Source organism: Gobio gobio (genome assembly GCF_949357685.1).
Source record: "Gobio gobio genome assembly, chromosome: 2".
Taxonomy (NCBI): Eukaryota; Metazoa; Chordata; class Actinopteri; order Cypriniformes; family Gobionidae; genus Gobio; species Gobio gobio.
In genome coordinates, this window is record NC_137098.1 from 66,811,301 (window position 1) to 66,821,149 (window position 9,849).

The 9,849-nt window shown below is 42.6% G+C and overlaps 3 protein-coding genes across 3 annotated transcripts; all 3 read left to right on the forward strand.

Annotated features, from left to right (window-relative positions):
* Window positions 1–2,931: 2,931 nt before the first annotated feature.
* LOC307120308 (histone H1-like) lies at window positions 2,932–3,540 on the forward strand (the record flags this gene model as incomplete). Its single annotated transcript, XM_079807290.1, has 1 exon — window positions 2,932–3,540. The coding sequence occupies one exon, from the start codon at window positions 2,932–2,934 to the stop codon at window positions 3,538–3,540; it is 609 nt and encodes a 202-aa protein (XP_079663416.1).
* Window positions 3,541–4,168: 628 nt separating this feature from the next.
* Window positions 4,169–4,555, forward strand: LOC307120450 (histone H2A-like; the record flags this gene model as incomplete). The annotated part of the gene is made up of 1 exon (XM_079807483.1): window positions 4,169–4,555. The coding sequence occupies one exon, from the start codon at window positions 4,169–4,171 to the stop codon at window positions 4,553–4,555; it is 387 nt and encodes a 128-aa protein (XP_079663609.1).
* A 3,764-nt stretch (window positions 4,556–8,319) lies between these two features.
* On the forward strand, window positions 8,320–8,730 carry LOC307120361 (histone H3.2; the record flags this gene model as incomplete). The annotated part of the gene is made up of 1 exon (XM_079807373.1): window positions 8,320–8,730. The coding sequence occupies one exon, from the start codon at window positions 8,320–8,322 to the stop codon at window positions 8,728–8,730; it is 411 nt and encodes a 136-aa protein (XP_079663499.1).
* Between the last annotated feature and the right edge of the window lie 1,119 nt (window positions 8,731–9,849).

The window sequence follows — 9,849 nt, forward strand, 5'->3', positions numbered from 1 at the left end:
CTTTTGATAAATGTCAGGATCCGCTGACACTTACTAGAGTGTGATATACCCTAGTGCTTTTGTGTGTGCGTTGCATGATCGGTGCAGGCCCAATATTGAAGATGGACGTTTTCTGCACACGACACCAGACCTGAAGATGCCTTTCTATGACCTCCTGGGTCATTGTGATCTAAATCTAGTCTTGGGGCGACAGCTAGTCTACCCATTTTAGTGATATGCTCTGCTATCTATCCTTTTGTGGAAATTTACCATGACTGTGCCTTTTCTCTGCCAATCAGAATCATTCAACATGGCAGTAATGACGTGGCTAGACCTTGAAAACAGTATAACTGTTCAGAAATTGTATGTTCGTTAGACGGAGGTGGGGAGACTGTTAGAGGAAGTGCGGCCTACGAACTCCTCTTGAGCTGGCTTCTGCTGATGAAACTGCAAACTATTCTTCAGTAAATTTTTCTTTAATTAATCTGACTCCTGACTCCTGGTCTTCATTTTTCACTACTGGTCCTGGGTCCTAAACTGTTACCCCAACAGCTTGCACACTATACCAATAAATGTGTTAGTTTTATTCATCAGTTCACATGTATAGGATCAGGTGCTGTGAGATTGAACTTTATTCAGAAAGTCTTGTAGCTTTGAAACATGTGAGAAGCACCAGTGACAGACAGATGTGCTTCAATCTGAGCAAATGCTCACATTGTATTACTCACTTATATTATTCTACTCGCATCACATTACTGCTCACACTGCTCACTTTCGGGACGTCAGCGTTGCCACACAGTCGCAGTTACGTCATCACAATGAGGTTAGTGAGAAGTGCCACATTATAGGCCTTCTTTTGACTGTGTGAAGTTTTGTGGCCTGTTTGAATTAGCTTTGAGAGGCAAAAATGAGAGTAAAGGCTCAAGCTACGCGGACTCAAAAAACAACATCTTTTTATGGAAATCTATGATTCTTGGCCAGAGTGAAATCGCCCAAAAAAAGAGCGGTACTCATGGACTTGATGCTGACTGGACTATATATCCAGAGGCAGAACAAGCAGTCTAGAATAATGACCGCTAGCGTAACACTGTGGTTGAATGTGAAACCACCCCCATTCAATGGGTGGCATGAATAAATATGAATTATAGTCAAGTCAAGTCAAGTCCCCTTTATTTATAGGCTTAGTGCTTTACACAGATTGCTTCAAAGCAACTTTACAGTGATAACAGGAAAACGATGCATTTCAGCTGAAGTCAGTTCAATGTTGATTCAGTTTTGTTGTAAAGATCATCAATTATTAAATTAGTTAATTTAATCTATAAAGCAGTTCTGCGGCTCAGTTGAGTTCTCATACAGCAGCGTCAGTGCAGTCAGATCAGTAATATTACTGAATATTATTAAGTGTCCCCAACTAACCATATGCACGCAAAATTGGACTTTGGCATATGCATTACACGCATTTGGAAAGTGTAAAGTCGTGTCATTTGTTGTAGATTAAGGAGAACGGGTTGATCAAATATGACACAGTCGCTTCATGGGGTTTCACTCAAGAATTCTGTCATCATCTACTCTCCCTAATGTTGTTCCAAACCTACAGCTTTCTTTCTTCTGTGGAACATAAAAAATAATACTTTTGTCCATACAATGAAAGTCAGTGGTCACTAAACTGCTTATCAAAATATCTTCTTGTGTTTTGCAGAAGAATCGTCCCTTTAACAGTTAATGCAAATGACACACAGACACAATTAAAATGAAGTTAAATGTTTTTTTTTTTTTAACTAAACAAAGCCAAACAAAATGTTTAAATTGTTTTCACATCATTGAATATGTTCTGTTATAGTCTGAGTCTGAGCAAATCCAAGTGAGACCCAGTTGCAGTGATTTGGCTGAAACCGTTTGGCCCTGATTTTCATTCAGATTGTAAAGCTGGGACCGAGATGGGTCTTGTGCATGCTGCCCATTTGGGTCCCACCTAGTGGCAAGTGCCATCCTATATGAAATCCATGTGGGCAATTGGCATGGGGCCATTATGGAACCCGCAGACAATCCTATATGGAGCACATTTCATACCCATATGGGCCCCACATATAAATGTTGGCTGTGAACTGAACACTAATCCATTATCCTCGTCATTTCAGTTCATAACATCATTTTAACAAGAACATCTGCCTAAATAAATATATCAATCATAATGACCCATTGTAAATACATGTTAAAAGGACATTATGACCTGTGCTTTATGATGAGCAATTCCATAATTTCTATTCCCGTGGTTCCATATATGAGATGAAGAATCAGGAGACAAAAAAATAATTTATTACAATTAACATTTTGTCGTGATATATATGATGTAGCCTACATCAACGATGTGTTTAACGAGTTAAAACATGGATCCTGGCCAGAGATGAGAGTCAGACTCGAGCCTCCGGATGATGTTCGTGTGCTTCCAGCTGCCCAGATCAACATCTGTATGAAAGCCTCCTCACGCCCTCACTGATGCTGCTCTCATTAAAGTCTCTTTCAGACTGTCTGCTGAACACACAGAGGACGGGTTTAGGAGTTTATTAACTATTTCATTAATATTATCCATCGGATTTGCACGTGGCGTTTCGCCGTGGCTGATGCTCGCCTTGGATTTGACCTGACGAAGACAAAAGTGACATTTCCTCTTCGCGTATTTGAGTCTCTAATGAAAGGCCAGAACCTCTGCTTGGTGTTCACTGTGTTTTGACTGTGATAAACTATTTCACCGCTCCAGTTTTTTCCACAAATGTATGAGAAGAAAACACAAGCGCGAGCGGCTCGTGGACGCGCACAGACGCCGAGCGGGCGGGTTGAGTCTATGAGGTTCTCATGTGTTATTCAAGACCGCAGCGCCGCTCGAGCGCTATTCATTACTGAACCCAGACAGCGCTTGAGAGACTTTGGATCCGACCAGAGAAAGAGATAGAGATGGCAGAAACCGCCCCAGCCCCGGCCAAATCGCCGAAGAAGAAGTCCGCCGCGAAAGCCAAGAAAGCAGGTCCAGGCGTCGGCGAGCTCATCGTCAAGGCTTTGTCCGCGTCGAAGGAGAGGAGCGGTGTGTCCCTCGCCGCCCTGAAGAAAGCGCTCGCCGCCGGCGGCTACGATGTGGAGAAGAACAATTCCCGCGTCAAGATCGCCATCAAGAGCCTGGTGACTAAAGGCACCCTGGTGCAGGTCAAAGGGACCGGCGCCTCCGGATCCTTCAAGCTCAACAAGCAGCAAGCCGAGACCAAGAAGAAACCCGCCAAGAAAGCGGCTCCTACAGCGAAGAAGCCCGCGGCCAAGAAACCCGCCGCCGCTAAGAAGCCTAAAGCTGCAGCAGCAAAGAAGCCCAAAGCCGCCAAGAAATCACCGAAGAAGGCCAAGAAACCCGCCGCCACAGCCGCTAAGAAGGCGACGAAGAGCCCCAAGAAGGCGAAGAAAACAGCAGCCGCTAAGAAAGCAGCCAAAAGCCCTAAAAAGGCCAAGGCGGCGAAACCTAAAGCGGCAAAGCCTAAAGCCGCCAAGCCTAAAAAGGCAGCTCCCAAAAAGAAATAAAAATCCACTGTTTGTTCCTCAACGGCTCTTTTAAGAGCCACACACTGACTCTGAATAAAGAGCAAAACTCGCGTATTTTAATGATTTGTTAATTTTGAAAGCAAATAGCCCAGATGTGACTTGACCGCAGACTCCGAACAAACAAGTCACAAAGTTTAGGAAAAAATCGAGTAAATATTTTGTATTTCTAAGAAATTGGTAAATATAAAAAGCGTATGAGGGCTCACAGTACAGAATACACACACACACACACAAACACACACACACTGCTGGAGAAATGTGACAATACAAACAACCCAACACAACAATATGGGCAGTGATACAACTCTAATATTACAATAGGAAACTACAGTATCAAAAGGTCATTGTGAACAGAATATACAGTGTTTGGTAGGAATAGCGATTAATGTCCATATTAGTAGTTGTTTTGTTTTTTTCCTCAAAGTTTTCATCTCTGTCTAAAATACTTGTACAATCTTTCCCGCCGAAAGGGGCTTTGGCTTTGGAGGGAAGTTCAGTGATTGGTTTAAATCTGATCAGACTCTAAACCAATGGGCGACTGGCTCTCTCCATTAAAGACAGTGTGTGGAGACGCTGCTCTTCATTCTGTAACTGACAGACTTCAATAATGAGCGGAAGAGGCAAAACCGGCGGCAAAGCGAGAGCGAAGGCCAAGACTCGCTCCTCCAGGGCGGGACTGCAGTTCCCCGTCGGCCGTGTCCACAGGCTTCTCCGCAAAGGCAACTATGCCCAGCGCGTCGGTGCCGGTGCTCCGGTTTATTTGGCCGCTGTGCTCGAGTATCTCACCGCTGAGATCCTGGAGTTGGCTGGAAACGCCGCTCGGGACAACAAGAAGACCCGCATCATTCCTCGGCACCTGCAGCTGGCGGTGCGCAATGACGAGGAGCTGAACAAGCTTCTGGGTGGCGTGACCATCGCTCAGGGCGGTGTGCTGCCCAACATTCAGGCCGTGCTGCTGCCCAAGAAGACCGAGAAGCCCGCCAAATCCAAATAAACACACTAAAGTCTGCTTTAGCGACCCAAAGGCTCTTTTAAGAGCCACACAATTTGTCCTTAGAGAGTGCATTTGATTTATCACATCTTTTGATTAACTTTTTGTGCCCATTTTTTCTGAACGGTTACAAGCATAATGGCCTATGTTTATTTTGCGTTTTTGATTAAAAATAAATGCAAAATATTAGCAATAGTTCTTATACTATACACTAGAGGTGTGCGATACCGCTAGATTTGGTATCGATCCGATACCAAGTAAATACAGGGCCAGTATCGCCGATACCGATACCAATATCGATACTTTTTAATAATTAAGGTGGATGCGTCTTCAACCTAAATCTAAATTAATTTTCATGACTTTTAATTTGTTTTTGTGATTTGCATTTTGGGTTATTAATCAGTACTACAAAAGCTTTTGTTCAGAAACAACTTTTGGTTACTTCTGTTTTATTTAAATAAACAAAGTTACAAAATGATTACTTCACAAATATAAAAAATGTAAAAACAAAATCTCTTTTCAAGTAGCATGTTAACAAAAAATGTTTCTCCTCTTTAGTGCACTTCTTTTCAGGATTTTTTTCTTAAATAAACAAAGTCACAAAGTTTTACATACAACGCTCCTCTTTCTCTCTGCTGCCATTCTCCTCCTCTGACTGACTGCTGAAATGCGCGGCTGAGCGGCGCGCGCGCCTGACTGCTGGTGGTAGCGCTAGTGGTGAGTCACGTGACGGTACAACACAGGAGAGGGGGAGGAGAGCAGTGTCGAGCACGAGCAGCACTCTTGAGAGCTTGCTCTGCTCTGTGACAGCAGCAGCATTTTGACAAACACGGCCAGGTCGCAAAACGAGAGAAACTGAAACTTAAGTATCGATATTTTCACGTTGGTATCGATCAATACCGATACCAACGTTGGTATCGATATTATCGATATTAGTATCGATCTGCCCACCTCTACTATACACTGCTGACATTAAAAATAACTGGTGCCACAGGTTTAAGTGTTTATTACGGAACCTACTGTAATATAAGACAATTTTGTCAGACTTCATTCATAATCAGCTTTTCAATGGCGCTATATAATCCTTAAAATTATCTAATGCATTTGATATTTTATTTTATATATATATTTTATTAATAATTATCTTACTGTTGATTTAATGTATTATGAAAATGCTTATGGTTTTATTGGCATGGTTAAAAATATTTAAACTGATGAAAAATAATAAATAATGTGGTTATAAAAGTATCTGTACATGTCTGTTTGTTTACTATTAGTTCCACAAGTCAAACTCTGCACATTAAATAAGATAAAAAAAACAAAAACAATCACGGGTTTCGGTGTACAAATTTAAAACTGATTTCGCTTCTATTTCCGTGGATACAAAGAAAAAACGAAGAAAGAAACTTTTGGGCGGGAATCACAAACAGCCCACTAAACATTGGACGTCGGATAGACGTGCAGATCATGTCTATATTGGGTCCGTCGGTCCATGACCAATTCTGGACATCTATTCGACGTCCAAACTAGGTCCACTATTTTGACGTCCAACCATGACCCAACTTGGACGTCAATTTGACGTTCAACTTTTGACCTTGAACTGGGTAATTTTTTTGGGCGTCATTTGGACGTCTATGACAGGTGCAAGAACATTTACATTATATATAATGTTTTATTTACAAATATCAACATTGTTGTTATCAACATGATTAATACTTGAAAGCTAAAACACTCAAGATTCATGTTCTGAACTCGTTTTTTGCACTAAATACACATGAGAGGGGTTAAATGAAATGCTGAAGCTATTTAAACATTAGCATAATAAACGTATATATAAAACATAAAATTATTTTGAATAAAAAACTACTCTTTACAATTACAAATGTTCTAATATAACTGGACCTTTTGAAAGGATTTAATATAGTTTGGCTTTCAAATTGAGCCAAAAAACAGTCAACGTCACTCCGATTGGCTGGGGTAGCACATCATCATAACCCAACCAGTCACTGTTCTGATTGGCCGAGGCCACACGCCAGGCATTTGACGCAATTCTGCGTGCAAGACGGCACATTCAGCCTGCATCGCTTTCGCTGGTGAGTCCATTTTTTCTTTTCTAAGTTGAAGGCAAGTTTGGTCAGCTTAGTGATTTTTATGTCCATGTGTACGTGTGGTAGGTAGTTTAGCATCACGTCTTCACAAACCTGCTGTGATTATAGCCACGAATGGTCACGGAGAGAGACCATGTCGAAAAGCTGTTAGCTAGCTTGACTTTTTGAGCGGCAAACTTGTCACGCGCACTATAAAACGCGTGTGCGATATTGACAAAAAATATCTTGATTTTCTGTGTTTTTCTCAGTAACGATAATTAGACAATATTTAGTGTTTAGTAAAGAATAATGTACATCCAGCTGGTTATCGCAGAGTAAACCCAGACAGAGTGATCAGGACCCGACACGAAGCGGAGGGATCTTGCCACTTAAGGGCTTTATTCTGCGGCGATAACCGGCTGGATGTACATTATCCCGCTAATTACACGGCTAACAATACTTGTCTCAAGTAAATTAGACACGAAAAATTGTCTTGTTTAAATATTTTATTAGCTCTCACGCAAAGCTTCCGGGAAGAAAAACAGTTCCAAACTGCTTTGAGTCGTTTTGAAGTCAAATTAATGCTGAAGTCTTCCATTGTGACTGACTTCCTGTATGACTGCAGAATGCTGTTGCATATATTTAAATCATTTGTCTTTTTTTCTTTTGCAGAAGGGATCATGAAATTTGATTCTGCAGCCACTGAGGACTACATCAAATTCAATGTGTCTGAGCACCTCAAGCATGCACCACAAAGACTTGGAGGCGGAGGATTTACTATGCCCTGATTTTTTTTTTTAAATAAAGATGGAAATAAAGAAATGGCTATATTGAATTGTGACTTATTTTTATAACTAGTGTTGTATGTATGTGGTCCCATGTTTCCAGAGGGTGAAGGAGATGTTTTCTGTGCCATTTCATTTCCCTGTAGCTTTGTTTCAGCAGCTAGTTTGAGCTGGAAATGCATTACACCTATGTATGCGTCTCCATTTATCACCTGCTGCTTAGACAATCAAATTGAGTTTTTTGAAAAGTAATCTAGTCCCATTTCAGAAGGTGGCATATGTTCCAGATAATTTCCCAAAAACTCAGTTTGATTGTCTCAGCAACAACTGGAGACCTTACGGTCTATGCTGGCATTTCCTGTCGAAACTAGCTACTGAAACAAAGCTACAGGAAATGTAATGCATGGTACAGAAAACATGTCCTCCACCCTCTTGATACATGACTACATTTATAGAAGTTGCATAAAAACGACGTCTAAATATGATGTTGAAAAGACGTCCACAAACGACCACATTTGGACTATAAATAGCCCATATACGGAGGTCCCACGGACGTCAACATTTGACGTACCGGAGACGTCGAAAAAAAGACGTCGCCTGGCGTTACAAAACAACCCCTAAAGTGGACCGAAATTGGACGTCCAAAAATTACTTAGAAAGGACGTCACTACGACGTCACATTGCGCAGTGGGAGTCGTCTCTTGTTTGAAAACAGGAGATGCAAACTCATTGGCCAACTGTCGTTTACAGACGCCAGACAATAACCAATCGAAAGCCTCTGAAGCAGTGCCGTCCAATCAGCGCATGGCAGCTCTAGGTTTAAAGAAGCGCGTGTTCTCGTGAACTCTTCATTCGTTAATTTTGTTCACAGCAGCGGCTGAACTCATTAGAAACAATGGCGAGAACCAAGCAGACCGCTCGTAAGTCCACCGGAGGAAAGGCCCCGAGGAAGCAGCTGGCGACTAAAGCCGCCCGTAAGAGCGCTCCAGCTACCGGTGGCGTTAAGAAGCCTCACCGCTACAGGCCCGGTACCGTGGCGCTGAGAGAGATCCGCCGTTATCAGAAATCCACTGAACTGCTGATCCGCAAACTGCCCTTCCAGCGCCTGGTGAGAGAAATCGCTCAGGACTTCAAGACGGATCTGCGCTTCCAGAGCTCCGCTGTCATGGCCCTGCAGGAGGCGAGCGAGGCTTATTTGGTGGGTCTGTTTGAGGACACCAACCTGTGCGCCATCCACGCCAAGAGAGTCACCATCATGCCCAAAGACATTCAGCTGGCCCGCCGCATCCGCGGAGAGCGCGCTTAGACCCGCAGCGGCTTCAGCCACACACACCCCAAAGGCTCTTTTAAGAGCCACATCAATCCCTCTGTGAAAGATAATTTCCCTTATTGATCTTTGCGTTAGTACGTAAATCCGTTTGGCTTAGGTATACCTAAATTATGAATTAAATTTAACTGCACAAACTGTTCTTTTTTAGATTTAAGTAGGTTTACAATTTTTATTAAAATATTTCCATAAATTGTTTGCGGTACTGTCACAGTGCTTGTTTGTTGCTCGAAATATTCAGAAGTTATTTAATTAAACCCCGTATTTCCAGAATCAAAAGGAAAACTAAGACTAGCTAGCTCCCTTTCTCGTAATGTAATGGGTGAAGAGAGACGGTCCAATCACACTCCGACCGAACCCCGCCCATAACTCTATCCCTCCACCTATTAGATCCACAGAGGTGGAGCTGAACTCAGTCAAACTCAACCCATGACGGCCAGAGAGGAGGAGCAGCAGCTCTTGGAGAGTAGTGTGACGTCAACTAGATCCGCCCTTGAATGTGGTTTCCATCAGGTCCACTAGCTGACTATAAACTCCTCTTATCAAGATTTTTGTTCTTTATTCAGTTGTTGTGGATTGAAGAGAATCTGTCGTCATGTCTGGAAGAGGAAAGGGCGGTAAAGGACTCGGGAAAGGAGGCGCTAAGCGGCACCGAAAGGTTCTTCGCGATAATATTCAGGGAATCACTAAACCCGCTATTCGGCGTCTTGCTCGACGTGGCGGCGTCAAGCGTATTTCTGGCCTGATCTATGAAGAGACGCGCGGTGTGTTGAAGGTGTTTCTGGAGAACGTCATTCGTGATGCTGTGACATACACTGAACACGCCAAGAGAAAGACCGTCACCGCCATGGATGTTGTGTACGCGCTGAAGCGACAGGGACGCACCCTGTACGGGTTCGGCGGTTAAGAGAAGAGAGAAGAAGAAAAACACCAACGGCTCTTTTAAGAGCCACACACACTTTCACACAAGGAGTCAATGTTTAAGCCATGTCGATCATAACTAGTAACACAACTATTTGTTTTTTTTCTTGTTCTGTATTGAGCTCTTAAATTACAAATAACAGCAATATAATGAGAATATCAGCATCTTTAAATTTT